The sequence below is a fragment of the Micromesistius poutassou genome, assembly GCF_964030765.1.
Source record: "Micromesistius poutassou genome assembly, chromosome: 5".
NCBI classification, from domain to species: Eukaryota; Metazoa; Chordata; class Actinopteri; order Gadiformes; family Gadidae; genus Micromesistius; species Micromesistius poutassou.
Window position 1 is genome coordinate 8,090,448 of NC_140275.1, and position 24,828 is coordinate 8,115,275.

At 51.6% G+C, this 24,828-nt stretch overlaps 2 protein-coding genes across 5 annotated transcripts in view; one reads left to right on the forward strand and one right to left on the reverse strand.

Moving 5' to 3' along the window:
* acacb (acetyl-CoA carboxylase beta) overlaps positions 1–19,111 on the forward strand; it is a 35,314-nt gene extending 16,203 nt beyond the window's left edge. For 3 of the 4 annotated variants that reach the window (XM_084468091.1, XM_084468090.1, XM_084468093.1), the window contains exons 25-54: positions 4–117; positions 1,025–1,138; positions 1,364–1,453; positions 1,650–1,768; positions 2,253–2,276; positions 3,182–3,319; positions 3,495–3,594; positions 4,462–4,569; positions 4,762–4,818; positions 4,900–4,941; positions 5,242–5,457; positions 6,193–6,351; positions 7,058–7,261; positions 8,098–8,253; positions 8,628–8,750; positions 9,550–9,819; positions 10,501–10,598; positions 10,736–10,856; positions 12,527–12,637; positions 13,103–13,246; positions 14,147–14,267; positions 14,344–14,440; positions 14,517–14,613; positions 14,734–14,869; positions 16,156–16,333; positions 16,839–16,951; positions 17,257–17,411; positions 17,732–17,902; positions 18,373–18,509; positions 18,676–19,111. In XM_084468091.1, the coding sequence (XP_084324217.1) occupies positions 4–117; positions 1,025–1,138; positions 1,364–1,453; positions 1,650–1,768; positions 2,253–2,276; positions 3,182–3,319; positions 3,495–3,594; positions 4,462–4,569; positions 4,762–4,818; positions 4,900–4,941; positions 5,242–5,457; positions 6,193–6,351; positions 7,058–7,261; positions 8,098–8,253; positions 8,628–8,750; positions 9,550–9,819; positions 10,501–10,598; positions 10,736–10,856; positions 12,527–12,637; positions 13,103–13,246; positions 14,147–14,267; positions 14,344–14,440; positions 14,517–14,613; positions 14,734–14,869; positions 16,156–16,333; positions 16,839–16,951; positions 17,257–17,411; positions 17,732–17,902; positions 18,373–18,509; positions 18,676–18,889 (3,927 nt within the window). In that variant the 3' untranslated portion in view covers positions 18,890–19,111. The remainder of the gene's footprint in view (positions 1–3; positions 118–1,024; positions 1,139–1,363; positions 1,454–1,649; positions 1,769–2,252; positions 2,277–3,181; positions 3,320–3,494; positions 3,595–4,461; positions 4,570–4,761; positions 4,819–4,899; positions 4,942–5,241; positions 5,458–6,192; positions 6,352–7,057; positions 7,262–8,097; positions 8,254–8,627; positions 8,751–9,549; positions 9,820–10,500; positions 10,599–10,735; positions 10,857–12,526; positions 12,638–13,102; positions 13,247–14,146; positions 14,268–14,343; positions 14,441–14,516; positions 14,614–14,733; positions 14,870–16,155; positions 16,334–16,838; positions 16,952–17,256; positions 17,412–17,731; positions 17,903–18,372; positions 18,510–18,675) is intronic. The other variant, XM_084468092.1, reaches the window with a different exon arrangement.
* A 1,861-nt stretch (positions 19,112–20,972) lies between these two features.
* On the reverse strand, positions 20,973–24,327 carry foxn4 (forkhead box N4; the record flags this gene model as incomplete). The annotated part of the gene is made up of 7 exons (XM_084468949.1): positions 20,973–21,211; positions 21,591–21,743; positions 21,891–22,025; positions 22,516–22,723; positions 22,869–22,965; positions 23,991–24,118; positions 24,217–24,327. 7 exons carry the CDS (start codon positions 24,325–24,327, stop codon positions 20,973–20,975), a joined length of 1,071 nt encoding a protein of 356 aa, XP_084325075.1.
* Between the last annotated feature and the right edge of the window lie 501 nt (positions 24,328–24,828).

Genomic DNA, 24,828 nt, shown 5'->3' on the forward strand with positions numbered 1-24,828 from the left:
TAGGACCAGCTCTGTGGGAAGGACTCCACGCTGGCCGACGAGCTCTCGCAGATCCTGGACGAGTTCACCCAGCTCAGCCGGACCGAGAACTCCAAGGTGGCGCTGCGTGCCCGACAGGTGAGACCTCCTGCTGTCACTCAGAGGCCTGCAGCGGACGGCCCGCTGTCCGTCAGCGTCTCTCTGTCTGGTGCAGCACAGTGCCGCTGTCCGTCAGCGTCTCTCTGTCTGGTGCAGCACAGTGCCGCTGTCCGTCAGCGTCTCTCTGTCTGGTGCAGCACAGTGCCGCTGTCCGTCAGCGTCTCTCTGTCTGGTGCAGCACAGTGCCGCTGTCCGTCAGCGTCTCTCTGTCTGGTGCAGCACAGTGCCGCTGTCCATCAGCGTCTCTCTGTCTGGTGCAGCCCACGGCCGTGCCGGGTCATGTGCTGCTTTCTCTCCATAAATGACTGGAGTCCTTCTGGAAGCGAGCGTTGAAACAGCTGGCTACGTTCTCACTGTGTTTCAGTGCGTTGAATCGATATGGTTCTGGTCGCTGTTTGTGTCGCAGATACCAGGTGAAATGTGCTCACGACAAATGCGGTTTATTTCTTTGCTGAGGAGCATGAAGAGCAGACTCTGAGGAGCATGAAGAGCAGACTCTGAGGAGCATGAAGAGCAGCCTCTGAGGAGCATGACGAGCAGACTCTGAGGAGCATGACCAGCAGACTCTGAGGAGCATGAAGAGCAGACTCTGAGGAGCATGAAGAGCAGACTCTGAGGAGCATGACCAGCAGACTCTGAGGAGCATGAAGAGCAGACTCTGAGGAGCATGACCAGCAGACTCTGAGGAGCATGAAGAGCAGACTCTGAGGAGCATGACCAGCAGACTGCAGACAGTCAGCTGTGTTGTCAGTAGAAGAGGACGATAGTATTTCCAGTAGATTTTGTTGTTATCTTTGTGTTAAAGTTACATGAAATGTAGAAGTTTGGCTTGTTGAGCTGAGTGGAGGTTGTGTGTTGTGTTGTGTTGTGTTGTGTTGTGTTGTAGGTACTGATCGCCTCTCACCTGCCCTCCTACGAGCTGAGACACAACCAGGTGGAGTCCATCTTCCTGTCCGCCATCGACATGTACGGACACGAGTTCTGCCCAGAGAACCTCAAGGTCAGTATGAGAACCTCAAGGTCAGTATGAGAACCTCAAGGTCAGAATGAGAACCTCAAGGTCAGTCTGAGGCATGGAGGCCAGACTCACCTTAAATCAGTGCTATGAGTCACATTTTATTCAGTTTAAAATCATTTTTTAAGTCTGATTGCTGTGCTGTACTTTCTGCTCAGAAACACCCAGGATTCTGTCAATAACGTTTTGAATTACAATTATCTGTTCCAGAAACTCATCATCTCAGAGACCTCCATATTCGATGTCCTGCCCAACTTCTTCTACCACGCCAACCAGGTGGTCTGCATGGCCGCCCTGGAGGTGAGGGCCTCCAGACACTCTACATCTCATGGTTCTGTCTGTCTGTCTGTCTGTCTGTCTGTCTCTCTGTCTCTCTGTCTGTGTGTGGTGTATGTACCCTAACCTCTCTCTCTCTCCTCTCCAGGTGTATGTACCCTAACCTCTCTCTCTCTCCTCTCCAGGTGTATGTACCCTAACCTCTCTCTCCCCTCTCCAGGTGTACGTACGCCGGGGGTACATCGCCTATGAGCTGAACAGCCTCCAGCACTACCAGCTGCAGGACGGGACGTGTGCCGTAGACTTCCAGTTCATGCTGCCCTCGTCTCACCCTAACCGGTAACCAGACTAACGTTGGGGTTTCACCCAGTAGGGTCAAACAGTATACTCCTCCTCCAACGGCACTTGATACTCCTGTATTACCAGTCTTTTTATATTGGCTTTTTGGTTAATTGTCTGTGCCATTACAACCAGACATCCTCTCTCTCTGTCTCCTGCTCACAATGATCAGATGTCTTTAGAGGTGTGAGCATAGAGTCGATTCAACCAGACAGATCCTCCTCTTCCCAGTGTGTGTGTCAGAGGAGAGGCTCTGAACTACCAGACTGTTCCCTTTCCTGTCTCTGTCTCCTGGTCCCGTGTTCTCTGGAGTGAAGCTCCAACCTGACCCTTAACTACCCACGGTTAACATGGTGGACATTAATGTGAATGTGCCCCAGCCAGGCATCCTGTGTTAATATTAATGATATTAATATATAATAAGTGGTGCTCAAAGTGTGCCCCCCACTGCTAATAACCCCATCTGTGGATGGTCTTGTTTCAGAGAGAGCAGCCCCACTCTGAACAGGTAGAGTGATGCTCACCTGCAGCCCTCGCATGCTGAATGCTCCGTGCTGCTCCTCCTTCCTCCTCCTTCCTCCTCCTTCCTCTCTCCTCCTCTCGGCTTCTGTCATGTGACGTAGCGGCGCCAAATGAGTCAAACAAGCTGTAGCAAACTCATGTGACTTGGCTTAGTTCAGGATTTGATCAGTGCTTTTTGTAGCTTGTATGTCTGTCGTTGTTGTTAGTCAGACTGATGCTCCGGCCTATCTTAGATTTAGTAGTCTAGTTGTCTAGTCTGCATGCTCATTTGAATATCTGAATGTCTAACAACGTCATCTTTTCAGTCTGTTTTTATTTCATGTTGCTCTTGAAGGCCCCTCTAACAAGTCCTCTTCAATTTGCCTTTTAAATCATTTTAAAAATATTTATATAATTTTAAATAATTATATTTGATTCAATGATTCAAATTGGTTCAAACTTTTGAGAGGAACTCTTCTTGTTTGGGACCCTAATGAAACTCATGAAATATTAATGCCTGAAGTTAATTACTAGCTGCTCTAAACGTGAGAATGATTCCCAGCCTTCTGAGATGCACATAGGAGGCTCTATTGTTATGTTATCCTCGTCTGACACACATTTCATGATACCTTCATAAGAAAAATGGAAAAAATTATTTATATTTATTTTATAATTCAAACAAAATAGTTCTGACGCACATTAAAATCCAATCTCATGTGATAAACTCAGTCTCTCTGTGTCTGTGTCTGTGTCTGTCTCTCTCTCTCTCTCTGTGTGTGTGTGTGTGTGTGTGTGTGTGTGTGTGTGTGTGTGTGTGTGTGTGTGTGTGTGTGTGTGTGTGTGTGTGTGTGTGTGTGTGTGTGTGTGTGTGTGTGTGTGTGTGTGTGTGTGTGTGTCTCTGTTCCCCTGCAGGGTGCCGGCCCCTGTGAGCAGCTCTGGTTTGTTAGAGATGCGGCGCGGCAGCGAGCTCTTCCTGGAGGGGGCGCTGTCGCCCCCCTGCCAGCGCATGGGCGCCATGGCGGCCTTCCACTGCTTTGAGGACTTCAAGAGGTAACCACTCTTTCACTCATATATTCACTCATGTATTCACTCATTCATTATTCACTCACTCAATCAATGAAGTTATAAGGCTTACATTTCTTGAATATGGTTTGTATTTTGGAAGTTCGTAGCACCTTCAGCAGAACCCGCTGAATGCTGCTCCTCTTCTTCTGTTGTGCTTCAGGAACATCGATGAGGTCATCTCCTCCTTCTCCAAGTCCTTCCTGGAGAGCCCTCTGCTGCTGGAGGCCTCCTCCGGCCTCTACGACGAGGACAACGGCAAGGTCAGGCTCTGATAGGATGCTTCAGTCATGTGGTCTGAAGCTCTACAAGGTCAGGCTCTGATAGGACGCTTCAGTCACGTGGTCTGAAGGTCAGGCTCTGATAGGACGCTTCAGTCACGTGGTCTGAAGGTCAGGCTCTGATAGGACGCTTCAGTCACGTGGTCTGAAGGTCAGGCTCTGATAGGACGCTTCAGTCATGTGGTCTGAAGCTCCACAAACCGCTTGGTACTTCTTGACCAAAGATTCTAGAACCACAGAGCGACCAGCGGTCATCATTGTTATTATCATGGGGAAGAGCGGGGAAATGTGAACCCTCCTATAGACAGATAGATGTTTAGAGGTATAGACAGATAGAGGGATGAATGGATAAACAGACAGATGGATAGATAGATGTTTAGAGGTATAGATAGATAGATGGATGAATGGATGAACAGACAGATGTATAGATAGATGGATAGAGGTATAGATAGATAGATGGATGAATGGATGAACAGACAGATGTATAGATAGATGGATAGAGGTATAGACAGATAGATGGATGAATGGATGAACAGACAGATGTAAAGATAGATGTTTAGAGGTATAGATAGATAGATGGATGAATGGATGAACAGACAGATGTATAGATAGATGGATAGAGGTATAGATAGATAGATGGATGAATGGATGAACAGACAGATGTATAGATAGATGGATAGAGGTATAGATAGATAGATGGATGAATGGATGAACAGACAGATGTATAGATAGAGGTATAGATAGATAGATGGATGAATGGATAAACAGACAGATGTATAGATAGATGGATAGAGGTATAGATAGATAGATGTATAGATGGATCTTGATCTGTTGTGTCCCCCCCCGCAGAGCATGCAGGGGAACCCGATCCACATCATCAACGTGTCCATCCAATCAGCGGACACGGAGGACGATGACACCCTGGTGACGGAGCTCACCGCCTACACCCAGTCCAAGGTCCCTCACAACACCATCACAACACCACCACAACACCATCACCACAACACCACCACCACAACACCACCACAACACCACCACAACACCACCTCGCTGCGTAGTCGTGTTTTACTGTGTTGTGTAGTTGTTGGATGGAGAGTTCCAGGTCACTGTCTCTGGGTTTTGACAGGAAAATATGTTTTGTCATGACAGAAAGCTCTGCTCTTTGAGTACGGGATCCGGAGAATCACCTTCCTGATCGCTCAGAAGGTAAGGACTCCAGGAGCCCAGACTGAGATGACCATGGTGATCCATGACTTCTCTACTTACTGATTCTACTCTTTCTAACAGAGGGAGTTCCCCAAGTTCTTCACCTTCAGAGCCAGGGATGGGGTAAGATCTGTTTCTCTTGTCACAGTAACGCCTGGTCAGACCACCAGGCTTGGTCTGCATATCTGAGTCGTGGGAGATGCTGTGAAGCGACATATATTTGATGTTCTATGTTTAGAGCTTTCGTCTATACGAACAGATTAACTCACTTTTCTTGGTTGATTTTAATCTGGTTTGCTTTTACTTTGTTGTCTTTATTTGATATTCATCCTCTGTATCCTGTGTTAACTTGTACCCGTTCTCTAACCTCTTGAAGAGGTCATAACGGTCTCATTGTCTGCCGCCCTGCGTTCCTCCGCTCAGTTCACAGAGGACCGGATCTACCGGAACCTGGAGCCGGCGCTGGCCTTCCAGCTGGAGCTCAACCGCATGAGGAACTTCGAGCTGAAGGCGGTGCCCTGCGCCAACCACAAGATGCACCTGTACCTGGGGGCCGCCCGGGCCCCGGAGGGGACCCAGGTCACCGACTACCGCTTCTTCATCCGCGCCATCATCCGCCACTCGGACCTCATCACCAAGGTGGGCGTTAGCTCAGGAGGCAGAGCGGGTCGGCTGGTAACCGCAATGTTGCTGGTTGGATCCCCGGCTCCTCCTAGCGGAGTGTGGAGGTGTCCCTGAGAGAGACGCCTCCCCCTCACTGCTCCTCCTAGAGGAGTGTGGAGGTGTCCCTGAGAGAGACGCCTCACCCTGACTGCTCCTCCTAGAGGAGTGTGGAGGTGTCCCTGAGAGAGACGCCTCACCCTGAGTGCTCCTCCTAGAGGAGTGGGGAGGTGTCCCTGAGAGAGACGCCTCACCCTGACTGCTCCTCCTAGAGGAGTGTGGAGGTGTCCCTGAGAGAGACGCCTCCCCCTGACTGCTCCTCCTAGAGGGGTGTGGAGGTGTCCCTGAGAGAGACGCCTCCCCCTGACTGCTCCTCCTAGAGGAGTGTGGAGGTGTCCCTGAGAGAGACGCCTCCCCCTGACTGCTCCTGACCCGCTGGCTGTCGCCCTGAGGGGTCGGCACAGGGGCCTCAGGGGGCCAGGACTCCTGTTGATAAGGAGCATAATAATTCTGATCATAATAATGCTGATCATAATAATGGGGGCAGGGTAGTCTGGTGGTGAGGGTGTGCTGAGGGTGTACAGTCCACCTGTAACCCCACCCTGCTCCTTAATCACATAAAGTCTGGTTAGTTTTGGTAAATCCATTTACATTTCTAAAGGGTTAAAGTACATTCTTGTTTGATTGGGTTTTCCTTCTCCCTGCCCCCCACAGGAGGCGTCCTTTGAGTACCTGCAGAACGAGGGAGAGCGCCTCCTGCTGGAGGCCATGGACGAGCTGGAGGTGGCCTTCAGCCACACCACCGTCCACCGCACCGACTGCAACCATATCTTCCTCAACTTCGTGCCCACCGTCATCATGGACCCCTCCAAGGTACCCTAACCCTGAGGGTCATCTCTCTCTGACAGTCCTAGTAGTGTAGTGTGTAGTCTACAGTGTGTAGTGTAGTGTACAGTGTATAGTATACAGTGTGTACAGTGTGTAGTGTACAGTGTGTACAGTGTGTAGTCTACAGTGTGTAGTGTACAGTGTGTAGTGTAGTGTACAGTGTGTAGTGTACAGTGTGTACAGTGTGTAGTGTACAGTGTGTAGTGTACAGTGTGTACAGTGTGTAGTGTACAGTGTGTAGTGTACAATGTGTAGTATACAGTGTGTAGTGTACAGTGTGTAGTGTAGTGTGTAGTCTACAGTGTGTAGTGTAGTGTGTAGTCTACAGTGTGTAGTGTACAGTGTGTAGTCTACAATGTGTAGTATACAGTGTGTAGTGAACAGTGTGTAGTGTAGTGTGTAGTATACAGTGTACAGTGTGTAATGTGTAGTGTGTAGTGGGGTGGTACTGTTATGCTCATCTTTAGTGTGTGTGTGACGGTGCGATCCCCTTATCAAACCCGTCTTTGTTTATTCCTATCTGACATCAGGCCTCTTCCCCTCATCATGTCTTTACCTTCCTCCTCCTCCTCCTCCTCCTCCTCCTCCTCCTCCTCCTCCTCCTCCTCCTGGTGTCTCTGTCTTCTTCGTACTCCTCCTCCTGGTGTCTCCTCCTCCTCCTCCTGGTGTCTCCTCCTCCCTGCTCCTCCAGATCGAGGAGTCGGTGCGCTCCATGGTGATGCGCTACGGCAGCCGTCTGTGGAAGCTGCGGGTCCTGCAGGCCGAGCTGAAGATCAACATCCGGCTGACGCCCACCGGCCACCAGGTCCCCGTCCGCCTCTTCCTCACCAACGAGTCGGGCTACTACCTGGACATCAGCCTGTACAAGGAGGCCACCGACCCCACCTCGGGACAGGTCAGGGAGCTCTCCAGAGCCCTCTGGAGCCCTCTAGAACCCTCTAGAACCCTCTAGAACCCTCTAGACCTCCTCTAGAACCCTCTAGAACCCTCTAGAGCCCTGCTCTGGACAGGTCAGAGAGCCCTCTGGAGCCCTCTAGAGCCCTCTGGAGCCCTGCTCTGGACAGGTCAGAGAGCCCCTCTAGAACCCTCTAGAACCCTCTGGAGCCCTCTAGAACCCTCTGGAGCCCTGCTCTGGACAGATCAGAGAGCCCCTCTAGAACCCTCTAGAACCCTCCAGAGCCCTCTAGAACCCTCTGGAGCCCTGCTCTGGACAGGTGAGACCCCCTCTAGAACCCTCTAGAGCCCTCTAGAGCCCTGCTCTGGACAGGTCAGAGACCCTCTAGAGCCCTCTAGAGCCCTGCTCTGGACAGGTGAGACCCCCTCTAGAGCCCTCTAGAGCCCTCTAGAGCCCTGCTCTGGACAGGTCAGAGACTCTAGAGCTCTGAGGACCTCTGAGGGGCCTCTGACATGTCTAGAGTGACTTCATCAAAGAATTTTTTTATTTCTTATTTCATGCTATTTATCATCTCTTATCTCATCTCATCTCTTATTTTCCTTATTTCGGCTTGCATACCTGTGGAATGACAATGAAAATTGACAAATGAAAGTTTTATTATACGTTGACGCACTTTGTAAAGCACTAGTTTGGAAAAGGCCCTCTATAAATAAGCTGTTGTTATAACCATATATATATATATATATATATATATATATATATATATATATATATATATATATATATATATATATATATACCATAATAATCAATCAGCGTATTGTTGTTATTAACAGATCATGTTCCAGTCGTACGGGGACAAGCAGGGCCCGCTGCACGGCATGCTGATTAACACGCCCTACGTCACCAAGGACCTGCTGCAGGCCAAGCGCTTCCAGGCCCAGAGCCTGGGCACCACCTACGTCTACGACTTCCCCGAGATGTTCAGACAGGTACCTGCTGGGGGGGGGCAGCTCTCCCCAGGACCCCCTGTTGCCTTATCGGAGGATGGAGGTGTCCCTCAGACGCCCTGAGGGGGGCTGACGCCGCCGTCAGTGTGTGAATGTTAGCCAATAAGTGCTTTTTGATTTATTAACCCCAGACGGGTGGCAGGTCACGGAAACCGACTGCTTCTTGATCACATGGAGGTCATGGGGTCATTGGGTCAGTGGGGGCAGTGGGGTCCGTGGGGGCAGTGGGGTCCGTGGGGTCAGTGGGGTCATTGGGTCATCAGGGTCAGTGGGGTCCGTGGGGTCCGTGGGGTCATTGGGTCATCAGTGTCCGTGGGGTCCTCCTCAGCCCCCCCTCCCGGTCCGTCTGTCCCCAGGCGCTGTTCAAGCAGTGGGGCCCCGGGGGCCGCTGCCCTAAGGACGTGCTGCTGTGCACCGAGCTGGTCCTGGACTCGGAGGGCGGCCTGGCCCACATGAACCGTCTCCCAGGAGACAATGACGTAGGCCACGGTGCAGCACAGACACTCTCACAGACACTCTCACAGACACAATGACGTAGGCCACGGTGCAGCACAGACACTCTCACAGACACAATGACGTAGGCCACGGTGCAGCACAGACACTCTCATAGACACCATGACGTAGGCCACGGTGCAGCACAGACACTCTCACAGACACAATGACGTAGGCCACGGTGCAGCACAGACACTCACAGACACAATGACGTAGGCCACGGTGCAGCACAGACACTCTCACAGACACAATGACGTAGGCCACGGTGCAGCACAGACACTCACAGACACAATGACGTAGGCCACGGTGCAGCACAGACACTCTCACAGACACAATGACGTAGGCCACGGTGCAGCACAGACACTCTCACAGACACAATGACGTAGGCCACGGTGCAGCACAGACACTCTCACAGACACTGACGTAGGCCACGGTGCAGCACAGACACTCTCACAGACACAATGACGTAGGCCACGGTGCAGCACAGACAATCTCACAGACACTCTCACAGACACTCACAGACACTCTCACAGACACACTCACAATCACAGACACTCTCACAGACACACTCAGACACAATCCATCACTCTCTCCTCCATGTTGTTCCGTCATTTTTCCTGTTTCCATTTTTCCGGTGGATACTTTGCCTCTTCGTAATTTGGAGTTCGAACCCGAAGTTTGAATTCCGAACTTCCAATTACGAAGTCCGAATTACGAACGTCCATTTACGAAGTCCGAACTTGGTGTCCTTGTTATTGAGAGTCCCACTGCCGTCCCCCCGGCCAGGTGGGCATGGTGGCGTTCCGCATGAGGATGAAGACCCCTGAGTACCCGGGGGGCCGCGAGATCATCGTGATCTGCAACGACATCACCCACCTGATCGGGTCCTTCGGGCCCCAGGAGGACGAGCTGTTCCTGCGGGCGTCGGAGCTGGCCCGCGCCGAGGGGCTGCCGCGCATCTTCATCGCCGCCAACAGCGGCGCCCGCATCGGCCTGGCCGACGAGGTCCGCGGCATGTTCCAGGTGGCCTGGATCGACCCCGCCGACCCCTACAAGGTGAGGCGGGTAGGGGGTGACCCCTACAAGGTGGGGCTGGTAGGGGGTGACCCCTACAAGGTGAGGCGGGTAGGGGGTGACCCCTGAGTCTGGGTTAGAGAGCGCTGTAGTTTAACGTGAGTTCGTACAGAGCGCTGTAGTTTAACGTGAGTTCGTACAGAGCGCTGTAGTTTAACGTGAGTTCGTACAGAGCGCTGTAGTTTAACGTGAGTTCGTACAGAGCGCTGTAGTTTAACGTGAGTTCGTACAGAGCGCTGTAGTTTCACGTGAGTTCGTACAGAGCGCTGTAGTTTAACGTGAGTTTGTACAGAGCGCTGTAGTTTAACGTGAGTTCGTACAGAGCGCTGTAGTTTAACGTGAGTTCGTACAGAGCGCTGTAGTTTAACGTGAGTTCGTACAGAGCGCTGTAGTTTAACGTGAGTTCGTACAGAGCGCTGTAGTTTCACGTGAGTTCGTACAGAGCGCTGTAGTTTAACGTGAGTTCGTACAGAGCGCTGTAGTTTAACGTGAGTTCGTACAGAGCGCTGTAGTTTAACGTGAGTTCGTACAGAGCGCTGTAGTTTAACGTAAGTTCGTACAGAGCACTGTAGTTTAACGTCAGTTCCTCTGGTGAGGACGTACAGAGTGCTGTAGTAAGAGTTAGCGTTTGAAGTCTGTAGTTTAACGTCAGTTCCTCTGCAGGGCTTCAAGTACCTGTACCTGACGCCCCAGGACTACACCCGCATCAGCTCCACCAACTCCGTGCACTGCCACCACGTGGAGGAGGGAGGAGAGTCCAGGTACTGGGGTGACCCTCTTAGAAATAAAATGAACAATAGATGTGATAAATGTTCTACACAGGACAGCTGTTGAACTAAAGGAGGGTGAACCCGCCTCCAGAGGTCTGGGCTCCAGGTGATTGACAGGCTCTCCTCAGGTACATCATCACTGACATCATCGGGAAGGACGAGGGGCTGGGGGTGGAGAACCTCCGCGGCTCGGGGATGATCGCCGGGGAGACGTCTCAGGCCTACAACGAGGTCATCACCATCAGCATGGTGAGGTCTGTCTGTCTGTCTGTCTGTCTGTCTGTCTGTCTGTCTGTCCCAGCGTGGGATGTCAGGCTGTAGACCAGGGTTTCTCAACGGGGGCGGCAGCGCCCCCTGGGGGGCGTTCGTAGAACCTAGGGGGGCGCTGGGAACGAACACGGGAGCGTCACAACTTTGCTTGTGTAGAAGTAATTATTTTTAACTTTTTAAACTTTCACGGTTTTCAAATATTTTCGGTGCAAAAATAGGATAACTGAAATAAAAAGCCTATCTTCATATGGGTTTCTAACCCCTCTATCGTATTATCTACTTTTTACTTTATGCTCAGTACCGTCATGATCGCTATAGTAACACCGATAAACAAATCCACCTCGTCGCAGTAGCGTGGTGCTTTCCGAAACTATTTCGCCCTCCCCTGACTTCCACTGGTTGGTTTGCGGGACATGCAAAGCAAGCGGTGGATGGGGCATTACACTAAGCAACATGAATCAACATAAGACGTGAATAAAGCTAACTCCGCTTAGCATGCTAATTGTAAACAATAGTTAGTTAGTTTGTTAGGCCTTTAAGTTCCCTAGGGAACATAGGCCATCGATGAAACCCCTCCGTCCTCTTCGGGGATTGTATTGTAAACAATAGAATAGAACGTGCGCATTACATGTAGACCACTGCAACATCTCTCATTACGTCTGCGAACCGATAAACACTTTTTTTCATAAGGTACGCACACCAACCGGCACATACGCATTTAACACTCATGTTACAGGCGCTTAACTTATATAGTAACAAACTACTTTAATTACTATTTGGCCGCAAACGTGCTACTCTTGGAACGAAGCGGATAAAGGCTGCACATGCACATGCGCGTTGCTAGGCAACGTCACGTAAACAAAGGGAGTCTTTCGTGCACATATTGAACCCAAGTTCGCGGGTTAACAGTTCAATAACCAATACAAATGTACACAAGCACTGTTACGTATTAAACTTCAATAGCTCAATAATAAAACCTTTTAATAAAACTCAGAATACACATTTTCTTGTCGGAGAGAGTTGGAGTGGAGTTGGTAATGGATATAGCCTACCCACGGGTGTCGCAATTTCTTTTAAACAAAATGAACAATAATGGGGGGCGCCAGAGGATCAGGGTAAGGTAAGGGGGGCGTTTGCTCAAAAAAGGTTGAGAAACACTGCTGTAGACGAACGTAGAGGCTGGTTATTAATGTGCTTCATAGGGGTAGTGGACGACACTCACTCACTAAGACACACACTCACTCACTATCACTCACTCACTATCACTATCACTCACTCACTATCACTCACTCACTTACTATCACTCACTCACTCACTCACTATCACTATCACTCACTCACTATCACTCACTCACTTACTATCACTCACTTACTCATTCACTCACTATCACTCACACACAAACTCTTTCACACAAACACTTACTCACTCTCACTCTTGCGCTCTCTCTCTCACACTCGCTCACTCACTCACTCACTCACTCACTCACTCACTCACCCACTGTTAAGATGAGGTAATTCTAACCCGATGTGATTGGTGCTGGCGTACACCATGTTAAGATGAGGTCATTCTAACCCGATGTGATTGGTGCTGGCGTACACCATGTTAAGACGAGGTCATCATAACCCGATGTGATTGGTGCTGGGCTGCAGGTGACGTGTCGGGCCATCGGGATCGGGGCGTACCTGGTGCGCCTGGGCCAGAGGGTGATCCAGGTGGAGAACTCCCACATCATCCTGACGGGGGCTGGAGCCCTCAACAAGGTCAGAGCTATCCTGCACCAGTCAGCCCAGTATGACCACTGGTCCTACTGGCTTTAGTCAGAGCCCCTCTGCACCAGTCAGCCCAGTATGACCACCGGTCCTACTGGCTTTAGTCAGAGCCCCTCTGCACCCTGCAGCCAGCCCAGTATGACCACTGGTCCTACTGGCTTTAGTCAGAGCCCCTCTGCACCCTGCAGCCAGCCCAGTATGACCACTGGTCCTACTGGCTTTAGTTCTGGATTCAACAAGTCAAACTACCAACCTCATCAAATGTATTTAGACTCACCTTGAGATGGTCAACCTGCACTAATAACATTTTATTTAATAAATACCCATTAAATATGTGTGTGTGTGTGTGTGTGTGTGTGTGTGTGTGTGTGTGTGTGTGTGTGTGTGTGTGTGTGTGTGTGTGTGTGTGTGTGTGTGTGTGTGTGTGTGTGTGTGTGTGTGTGTGTGTGTGTGTAGGTGCTGGGCCGGGAGGTGTACACCTCTAACAACCAGCTGGGGGGGGTCCAGATCATGCACAACAACGGCGTCACGCACACGGCCGTCCCCGACGACTTCGAGGGCGTGTTCACCATCCTGCAGTGGCTCTCCTACATGCCCCAGGTCGAGATTCACCCGGGAATAATGTCCTATATTCACCCTGTACACTGGGAATAATGTCCTATATTCACCCTGTACACTGGGAATAATGTCCTATATTCACCCTGGAATAATGTCCTATATTCACCCTGGAATAATGTCCTATATTCACCCTGTACACTGGGAATAATGTCCTATATTCACCCTGGAATAATGTCCTATATTCACCCTGGAATAATGTCCTATATTCACCCTGGAATAATGTCCTATATTCACCCTGTACACTGGGAATAATGTCCTATATTCACCCGGGAATAATGTCCTATATTCACCCTGTACACTGGGAATAATGTCCTATATTCACCCTGTACACTGGGAATAATGTCCTATATTCACCCTGGAATAATGTCCTATATTCACCCTGGAATAATGTCCTATATTCACCCTGTACACTGGGAATAATGTCCTATATTCACCCGGGAATAATGTCCTATATTCACCCTGAACACTGGGAATAATGTCCTATATTCACCCTGTACACTGGGAATAATGTCCTATATTCACCCTGGAATAATGTCCTATATTCACCCTGGAATAATGTCCTATATTCACCCTGTACACTGGGAATAATGTCCTATATTCACCCTGGAATAATGTCCTATATACACCCTGGAATAATGTCCTATATTAACCCTGGAATAATGTCCTATATTCACCCTGGAATAATGTCCTATATTCACCCTGGAATAATGTCCTATATTCACCCTGGAATAATGTCCTTATATATTCACTCAACACTTAAGGAACAAGTGTATAATGTCATGGATATGAAATGTTTCCACAATAAGTCACAATATACAGAAGTTCTTAGTGGTCACATGACGTGGTCACATGACGTGGTCACATGACGATGCGTTCCCTCAGAACAACTCGTCTCCGGTCCCCGCGGTGGCGCCCACGGACCCCGTGGACCGAGAGGTGGACTTCACCCCCACCAAGGCCCCCTACGACCCGCGCTGGATGCTGGCGGGCCGCGCCCACCCCAGTGAGTCCCCTTCATCAGCTGTTCACTTCCTGTTTACTTCCTGGTCTTGAATGTGTTGTTGTTGTTGTTGTTGTAGCTGTGAAGGGGGCGTGGCAGAGCGGGTTCTTCGACCACGGGTCCTTCATGGAGATCCTGGGGTCCTGGGCTCTGACGGTGGTGGTGGGCCGAGCGCGGTACGACCTCCTCCCCCGCCTCACACCCTCCCCGCGGGCGTCCTGGTGTCTGACCTCTGACCTCTCCTCACTGCAGGCTGGGAGGCATCCCGCTGGGGGTCATCGCCGTGGAAACCCGCGCCGTGGACCTCACCGTCCCCGCCGACCCCGCCAACCTGGACTCTGAGGCCAAAGTAGGAAGTCCTCCGGTTCCCCCTCCACCGGAGGGTGACGTGTGTCTGTAACGTTAAAGTCGTTTTGTGGAGGTTGAACCAGCTGATTGATCACCGGTTGGTCACTGGTCCTCTGTCCAGTTCCTGCAGCAGGCGGGTCAGGTGTGGTTCCCCGACTCGGCCTTCAAGACGGCCCAGGCCATCGCCGACTTCAACCACGAGCGCCTGCCCCTCATGGTGTTCGCCAACTGGAGGGGCTTCTCCGGGGGCATGAAGGGTACGGTGTCCCTATCAACACACCGGCCTACACTCTCCATCACTCCTCCTTTCTCTCCATGTCTCCTTACAAGAACATCAGCCTCCCTGTTCTCCCCCTCACTCCTCTCCTCTAAACGTTCTCCTCCTCTCCTCTAAACGTTCTCCTCCTCTCCTCTAAACGTTCTCCTCCTCCTCTCCTCTAAACGTTCTCCTCTCTCCTCTAAACGTTCTCCTCCTCTGCTCTAAACGTTCTCCTCCTCCTCTCCTCTAAACGTTCTCCTCCTCCTCTCCTCTAAACGTTCTCCTCCTCCTCTCCTCTAAACGTTCTCCTCCTCCTCTCCTCTAAACGTTCTCCTCCTCTCCTCTAAACGTTCTCCTCCTCTCCTCTAAACGTTCTCCTCCTCTCCTCTAAACGTTCTCCTCCTCCTCTCCTCTAAACGTTCTCCTCCTCTCCTCTAAACGTTCTCCTCCTCTCCTCTAAACGTTCTCCTCTCTCCTCTAAACGTTCTCCTCCTCTCCTCTAAACGTTCTCCTCCTCCTCTCCTCTAAACGTTCTCCTCCTCTCCTCTAAACGTTCTCCTCCTCTCCTCTAAACGTTCTCCTCCTCCTCTCCTCTAAACGTTCTCCTCCTCTGCTCTAAACGTTCTCCTCCTCTCCTCTAAACGTTCTCCTCTCCTCTAAACGTTCTCCTCCTCTCTCCTCTAAACGTTCTCCTCCTCTCTCCTCTAAACGTTCTCCTCCTCCTCTCCTCTAAACGTTCTCCTCTCCTCTAAACATTCTCCTCCTCTCCTCTAAACGTTCTCCTCCTCTCCTCTAAACGTTCTCCTCCTCTCCTCTAAACGTTCTCCTCCTCTCTCCTCTAAACGTTCTCCTCCTCTCCTCTAAACGTTCTCCTCCTCCTCTCCTCTAAACGTTCTCCTCCTCTCCTCTAAACGTTCTCTTCTCCTCTAAACTTTCTCCTCCTCTCCTCTAAACGTTCTCCTCCTCCTCTCCTCTAAACGTTCTCCTCCTCCTCTCCTCTAAACGTTCTCCTCCTCCTCTCCTCTAAACGTTCTCCTCCTCTCTCCTCTAAACGTTCTCCTCCTCTCCTCTAAACGTTCTCCTCCTCCTCTCCTCTAAACGTTCTCCTTTCTCCTCTCCTCTAAACGTTCTCCTTTCTCCTCTAAACGTTCTCCTCCTCTCTCCTCTAAACGTTCTCCTCCTCCTCTCCTCTAAACGTTCTCCTCCTCTCCTCTAAACGTTCTCCTCCTCTCCTCTAAACGTTCTCCTCCTCTGCTCTAAACGTTCTCCTCCTCTGCTCCCCAGACATGTACGACCAGATCCTGAAGTTCGGGGCGTATATCGTGGACGAGCTGCGGGCCTTCCACCAGCCGGTGCTGGTGTACATCCCCCCCCACGCCGAGCTGAGGGGGGGGTCCTGGGTGGTGATCGACCCCACCATCAACCCGCTCTGCATGGAGCTCTACGCCGACCAGGAGAGCAGGTACCCTACACCACAGGGTCTGTTGTACGTCCTTGCACGTAAACGCACGGGGAGATGCACTTAGCATCATGTAGCTTTTTATCCTAGCTGTCTTTGTTGTATACGGGGAATGGGTTAACCTAGTGATGGTTAGTGTATACGGGGAATGGGTTAACCTAGTGGTGGTTAGTGTATACGGGAAATGGGTTAACCTAGTGATGGTTAGTGTATACGGGGAATGGGTTAACCTAGTGATGGTTAGTGTATACGGGGAATGGGTTAACCTAGTGATGGTTAGTGTATACGGGGAATGGGTTAACCTAGTGATGGTTAGTGTTGGCTCTTGGTTCTATGAACATCCTGACTGTACCCACAGAGAGAGATTGTTGTTTCTCTTTCCTCTGACTAATGGACTTATTGTGAGTCTCTTTGAAGCGTCTGACTGTAGATGCCGGTACAGGTGACGACAGTCGTTCATCGTGTCTGTAGTTGATCAAACATCTTGAGGAACCTGTTCCGTGTCCAGGGGGGGCGTGCTGGAGCCCGAGGGGACCGTGGAGATCAAGTTCAGGAGGAAGGAGCTGCTGAAGACCATGAGGAGGCTGGACCTCCTGTACGGCCGGCTGGCCGACCAGCTGGGTGAGGACCCATGGAGATCATACTGGAATACATACATCCAATAAACGTAGATGACCACAAAATCTAAAATGTGTGTTTACATGGTGAACAGAAGATGTAGATGCCTTTCCAGTGGAGGTCAGCTATCTTCTGGAGGCCCCTGACCCTGAGAGGGCTGGTATCTCCTTGAGGAGGCCCTCAGGGTCTGACCCTGAGAGGGCTGGTATCTCCTTGAGGAGGCCCTCAGGGTCTGACCCTGTGAGGGCTGGTATCTCCTTGAGGAGGCCCTCAGGGTCTGACCCTGTGAGGGCTGGTATCTCCCCCAGGTTCCCCAGACCTGCCTGAGAAGGAGCGCAAGGCCCTGGAGACCCAGCTCAGGGCCCGGGAGGAGTTCCTGCTGCCCATCTACCACCAGGTGGCGGTGCAGTTTGTGGACCTCCACGACACGCCCGGCCGCATGCAGGAGAAGGGCGTCATCACCGTGAGTCTGGGGCGTCCTGTCCTTCGTTTGTCTGGTTAATGAGCTGCACAGCGTCACCGTGGGAACACAGCAACACACTAAAGTTATTTATTGATATACAAGCACTTAATGAACATGAAAAGCATGGAAATGTTTTTATATTTGTGTTCTAATTCTAACAATTTCCACCTGGGATTGTGTGTGTGTGTGTGTGTGTGTGTGTGTGTGTGTGTGTGTGTGTGTGTGTGTGTGTGTGTGTGTGTGTGTGTGTGTGTGTGTGTGTGTGTGTGTGTGTGTGTGTGTGTGTGTGTGTGTGTGTGTGTGTGTGTGTGCGCCCACAGGACGTCCTGGAGTGGAGGAACGTGCGGAGCTTCTTCTACTGGCGGCTGCGGCGCCTCCTGCTGGAGCAGGTGGTGAAGCGCAGCATCCAGGAGGCCAACCCCGACCTCAGCCACGGCCACCTGCAGGCCATGCTGCGGCGCTGGTTTGTGGAGACGGAGGGCACCGTCAAGGTGGGTGGGGCCTGGGGGGGCGGGGCGGTGCGTGGGGAGGCGGGGCGTGCGTGGGGAGGCGGGGCCGTGCATCTGAGACGCATTCATTCACACATTCACACACCGACGGCGGAGTGGACCCCTCAGGGCGACAGCCAGCGGGTCAGGAGCAGTCAGGGTGAGGCGTCTCACTCAGGGACACCTCCACACTCCTCTAGGAGGAGCAGTCAGGGTGAGGCGTCTCGCTCAGGGACACCTCCACACTCCTCTAGGAGGAGCAGTCAGGGGGAGGCGTCTCTCTCAGGGACACCTCCACACTCCGCTAGGAGGAGCCGGGGATCCAACCAGCAACCTTCAGGTTACCAGGCAACCCGCTGTACCTCCTGAGCCAATGCCGCCCGGGTCTGTTATGTGGGGGGTCCAGGTCTGTGGGGGTCCAGGTCTCCAGGGGGGTAATGTGTGTGTGTGTGTGTGTGTGTGTGTGTGTGCAGGCCTACCTGTGGGACAGTAACCAGGCGGTGGTGGAGTGGCTGGAGAAGCATCTCTCCAGGGAGGACGGAGCCATGTCAGCCATCAGCGAGAACATCAAGTACCTGAAGAGGGACTACACCCTGAAGCACATCAGGAGGTGGAGCACACTCACTCACTCACTCACTCACTCACTCACTCACTCACTCACTCACTCACTCACACATTCACACTCACTCACTACACTGCCTCACTTCACTGACTCACTGCCTACACACTTCAGTATAGTATAAACAATTGTTCATGATTTTATTATGACTTCACAGCTCCCTCCTTCACAGCCTGTCGTGTGTGTGTGTGTGTGTGTGTGTGTGTGTGTGTGTGTGTGTGTGTGTGTGTGTGTGTGTGTGTGTGTGTGTGTGTGTGTGTGTGTGTGTGTGTGTGTGTGTGTGTGTATGTGTATGTATGTGTGTGTGTGTGTGTGTTCCAGCCTGGTCCAAGCCAACCCAGATGTGGCCATGGACTGCATCGTGCACATGAGTCAGAACCTCAGCCCCTCGCAGAGGGCCAAGGTCACCCACCTGCTGGCCTCCATGGACACCAGTTAGGGTGTGATACCCTCGGGTATGACCCTAACGAGGGTGTCACCTTACCCTTGTTAGGGTGTGATACCCTCGAGTAAGACCCTAACGAGGGTGTCACCTTACCCTCGTTAGGGTCATACCCTCGGGTAAGACCCTAACGAGGGTGTCACCTTACCCTCGTTAGGGCAGCAGAGCGTGGAGCCCACCCGCTAATGTCATCAGCTCGGTGACATTCGGACTCACCACCAGCGCCGGTCTGCAGCCGCTGAGTCCAGAGCTCACTCCTCTGAACGGGTCTGAGTCCAGAGCTCACTCCTCTGAACGGGTCTGAGTCCAGAGCTCACTCCTCTGAACGGGTCTGAGTCCAGAGCTCACTCCTCTGAACGGGTCTGAGTCCAGAGCTCATTCCTCTGAACGGGTCTGAGTCCAGAGCTCACTCCTCTGAACGGGTCTGAGTCCAGAGCTCACTCCTCTGAACGGGTCTGAGTCCAGAGCTCACTCCTCTGAACGGGTCTGAGTCCAGAGCTCACTCCTCTGAACGGGTCTGAGTCCAGAGCTCACTCCTCTGAACGGGTCTGAGTCCAGAGCTCACTCCTCTGAACGGTCCAGAGCTCACTCCTCTGAACGGGTGGGGTGTTCATCGGTCGTTCTTCAGTGTTATTGAACGTGGACCTCGGTGGACCTCCTCTCCTCTGAGCTGAATGTCCTCCTCACCGGTTGGTGTGACTTCAGAGGCTGGGCTGAAGTCTGGTTTCAGAATCAGGGCTTTGGTCTTGTGTGTTTAGTCAATGTTGAACATTCTTTCACCATCGGAATAATGCTCGTACAAAAAACACCAAAAACTCTACTTTTATGACAGATCAATGTGCTAAATATGGGTTAAGCAAGCAGCCAAGTATGGATTTGTAATTATAATCTAAATATATGATTGTAAAGTGTTCCTATATCACGTCAAATTCTTTTTTGACATTTCATTGTGTGTGAGGTTGAATGTTTGGCTTAACTATTTTTGTTACACATGTACTGTAAAAAGAAATGCAAGAATGTGTTATCTATGAATCTGTATTTTTCAAGAGTGCTTTAATCTTTATATCATTATTATTAGTAGTATTATTATTTCAATGCCGACACCATGAATTCAGTCGTCTCTTTTCAAGTGATGTTATTTAATGCCTGATCAATAAATGCTAGAATATATAATTGCGTTACATTCTTCCCCCTCCTCGTTCATCTTTGTAGCTCGGCAGTGACGACTGAAGGGGCCAATCGTAACGGAGGTTATTAAACCCTTTTCTCTGAGCCAATCACAAGGAAGCGTGTTGCCGTGACATCTTGTTTGGACCCATGTGACTACCATCTGCTGTTTTCAAATAAAGGTTATTTTTGATAAAGACAAAGAGGATTCCCGTTTGATTCAGCCTTGGTTTATTCAGTGATTGATTATATTAACATGTGGATCAGAGGACATTCAGAGTTCTTTACAGAGTTGGCACACATTTGGAATAAGTGGGTAAATTAATTTTGAAGAAAGCTTTTATATGTAGAAAAAACACATTCAAATATATACAGCAAACGTTTGATAAAGTCTTCCCTTCTTCTCCGGCTGCACTTGATATATAAATAAAACACCAGTAATCCCTAGCACAAAACGACATACAGACAGACGGGAGCTACGGGTCAGAAACATCAGTGGAGATGACCTCCATCTACGACGGAGGGTGGTGCAGTAACACCGTCAGGCCTTAAGGCTGTTTGGCAGAGCAGGCGTAGTCCTTCCCTTTACACACGTCTCCTCCTGTTGGTCCATCACAGAGTTCTCATCGTCCGTCTGAAGTCCTGGACCCTCATCAGATATATCTATATCTATATATATAGATATATATAGAGCAGACTCTGGGGAATCACTGGTTCCCCAGTGTACCGACACCCGACCAATCAGAAGGGCCGTGCCCCGGGGTCTCCCTTTGGTTGGCTCCACGTGTTCATAGTTGTGGATCGTGGCGCCGGATTGGCGGGCGGCGTGCACCCTGGCCCCGCCCCTACAGCAGGGCGATGGGCTTGCTGTTGGCGGGGCTGGCGGCCATGTACTGGGCGGAGAGCGCGTCCAGCGCGGCGTAGGAGGCGTACAGCCCGGTCACCTGCACGTCGCCCAGCGGGGCGGCAGGGGGCAGGGCCAGGCCCCCCAGGTCGCAGTCCGACAGACGCAGAGGGGAGCTGCTGAAGGTGCCCAGAGCGTCCAGGTTGAAGCTGTCGTCCTTCATCTCCTCCCACAGGTTCCCTGAGGAGACACAGGACGACTCATGGGGATCAGGGGGTACCCTAGAGGCTACCCTGGGGGGAACGTACCCCCTAGGGTACCCTAGAGGCTACCCTGAGGGGACATGGACCCCCTAGGGTACCCTAGAGGCTACCCTGGGGGGAACGTACCCCCTAGGGTACCCTAGAGGCTACCCTGGGGGACATGGACCCCCTAGGGTACCCTAGAGGCTACCCTGGGGGGAACGTACCCCCTAGGGTACCCTAGAGGCTACCCTGGGGGACATGGACCCCCTAGGGTACCCTAGGGTACCTGATGAATCATGTATAGCAGGGATTCTCCCTCTACAGTACTCTAGAGAAGTACTACTTCCTGTACTTCCTCTAGGGGCTCCACCCACCTTGGAGGGCGAAGTCCATGATGCTGGGGTCCAGGGAGTCCACCTCCGAGTCCCCCTGCAGGCCGTAGTAGTCTCCCTGGGGGGGCTTCCCGGGGTGCGGCACCATGGGGCTGCGGGCCGTGACGCTGTGGAGCGGCGGCGTCGGGGCGGGGGCTGGGGACATGGGGGACATGGGGGACATGGGGGCCAGGCGGGCCTGCAGCTGGGCGTGGAGCTGCTGCTGCTGCTGCTGCTGGTGGTGCTGGTGGTGCTGGTGGTGCTGCTGGTGGTGCTGCTGGTGGTGGTGGTGCATGGGCAGGCACTGGAGGGACAGCGTTACGACGGGCGGGGCCTGCAGCTGGCCCGGGGCGGGGCCGTGGGGCAGCCGCGTCACCCCCGCCTCCACCTTGCGCCTGCAGCTGTCCGGGCGGTCGGTGATCAGTTTGTCCAGCTCGTCTGAGGGAGGAAGGACAACTCGTGATGAACACCCACGACTAATGTCCTTAGAAAAGGACCAGCATATTAAGGTACCATCGTATGGTATCTGGTGCTCTAAGGTCTGGAGGTGAGTGTAGCGTCCTACCAGGGTTATTAAGGTACCATCGTATGGTATCTGGTGGTCTAAGGTCTGGAGGTGGGTGTAGCGTCCTACCAGGGTTATTAAGGTACCATCGTATGGTATCTGGTGGTCTAAGGTCTGGAGGTGGGTGTAGCGTCCTACCAGGGTTATTAAGATACCAGGGTTATTAAGGTACCAGGGTTATTAAGGTAAGGGTTATTAAGGTACCAGGGTTATTAAGGTAAGGGTTATTAAGGTACGTACCAGGGTTATTAAGGTACCAGGGTTATTAAGGTACCAGGGTTATTGAGGTAAGGGTTATTGAGGTACGTACCCGGGTTATTAAGGTACCAGGGTTATTGAGGTAAGGGTTATTGAGGTACGTACCCGGGTTAGCCATGCTGCGGCGGATGGCGGGCAGGTCCTTGCGTTTCCACTTCTGCATCTCCTCCTCCATCTTGTCTATCTTGGCGGGGTTCAGCGCCCACAAGCAGCCCTTCCTGGACGAGCCGCTCAGCTTGTTCTCCACCTTCTCAAAGCACTTGTTCAGGGACAGGTTGTGTCTGACGGAGTTCTTCCATCCGTCCGGCGCCGTCTGCACGCGGAAAGAGAAATCCCAAGGGGTTAGCTTAGCCCTTAGCCTAGCTTAGCACACAGAGCACATGGGAGACATGTGTGTGTGTGGTGGTGGCAGAGTGTGTGTGTGGTGGTGGCAGAGTGTGTGGTGGTGGGGGTGGTACCTTGAAGTAGGGGAAGTGCTCCTTCATGAAGCTGTAGATCTCGCTGACCGGCAGGCTGCCCGTCTTGCTGTTCTTCAGCGCCATGGCGATCAGACAGCTGACAGGAGCACAAGAAGGTCAGCTCCACAACAAGAACCACAACAAGAACGACAACAAGAACCACCACAAGAAACACAACAAGAACCACCACAAGAACCACCACAAGAAACACCACAAGAACCACAACAAGAACCACCACAAGAACCACAACAAGAACCACCACAAGAACCACAACAAGAACCACCACAAGAACCACCACAAGAACCACAACAAGAACCACCACAAGAACCACAACAAGAACCACAACAAGAACCACCACAAGAACCACAACAAGAACCACAAGAACCACAAGAACCACCACAAGAACCACAAGAACCACAACAAGAACCACAACAAGAACCACAAGAACCACCACAAGAACCACCACAAGAACCACAACAAGAACCACAACAAGAACCACCACAAGAACCACCACAAGAACCACCACAAGAACCACCACAAGAACCACAACAAGAACCACCACAAGAACCACAACAAGAACCACCACAAGAACCACAACAAGAACCACCACAATAACCACAACAAGAACCACCACAAGAACCACCACAAGAACCACCACAAGAACCACAACAAGAACCACCACAAGAACCACCACAAGAACCACAACAACCACCTCAAGAACCACAACAAGAACCACAACAAGAACCACCACAAGAACCACAACAAGAACCACCTCAAGAACCACAACAAGAACCACAACAAGAACCACCACAAGAACCACAACAAGAACCACAACAAGAACCACCACAAGAACCACCACAAGAACCACAACAAGAACCACAACAAGAACCACCACAAGAACCACAACAAGAACCACAACAAGAACCACCACAAGAACCACAACAAGAACCACCACAAGAACCACAACAAGAACCACAACAAGAACCACCACAAGAACCACCAGGTCAGCTCCACACCTCTCTATGCTGGAGTAAGGGTGCCAGAGCTGGATGGATACAAACGTCTGCTAAATGTAAATGTGATAACAGAGCCTGGGAGGCTGAGCTCCGTGGGAGTCCTCACCTGTAGGAGTAGATGGGTTTGGGGAAGGCTTTGGGCTGCAGCTCCTGGTTCTGCGGGGCCAGGCGGGGCTGGGTGAAGAGACTCTGGCTGGTGAAGGACACGTTGCTGTAGAGGCCAGCAGGCGAGCACTGGGGGAGACACAGCCGGTCAGAGCCTTCCCTCTCACAGGTTCTACCTCACCGCCTCCCAGAGAGGAGGAGGACCGCATGCTGGTTGGGAGGCCTACCTGCTGTCCCGCCGGGGAGAGGGAGTACACCTGCGGGGGGGCGGGCTGGTAGGAGGAGACGGGGCAGGGGTACCCAGGGGAGTGCTGTCCGCTGATGGAGAACGGAGACATCTACGCAGAACAGACGGAGACACAAGGATTCAGCATCGAGCGCCTTAGAGCGACACGTACAGGTTTCAGTCACACACTGTGATACATGGGGCTGCATACAAACTACACACTGTGAGGCTAGCTGCATACAAACTACACACTGTGATACATGGGGCTGCATACAAACTACACACTGTGAGGCTAGCTGCATACAAACTACACACTGTGATACATGGGGCTGCATACAAACTACACACTGTGAGGCTAGCTGCATACAAACTACACACTGTGATACATGGGGCTGTATACAAACTACACACTGTGATACATGGGGCTGCATACAAACTACACACTGTGATACATGGGGCTGCATACAAACTACACACTGTGAGGCTAGCTGCATACAAATTACACACTGTGATACATGGGGCTGCATACAAACTACACACTGTGATACATGGGGCTGCATACAAACTACACACTGTGAGGCTAGCTGCATACAAACTACACACTGTGATACAT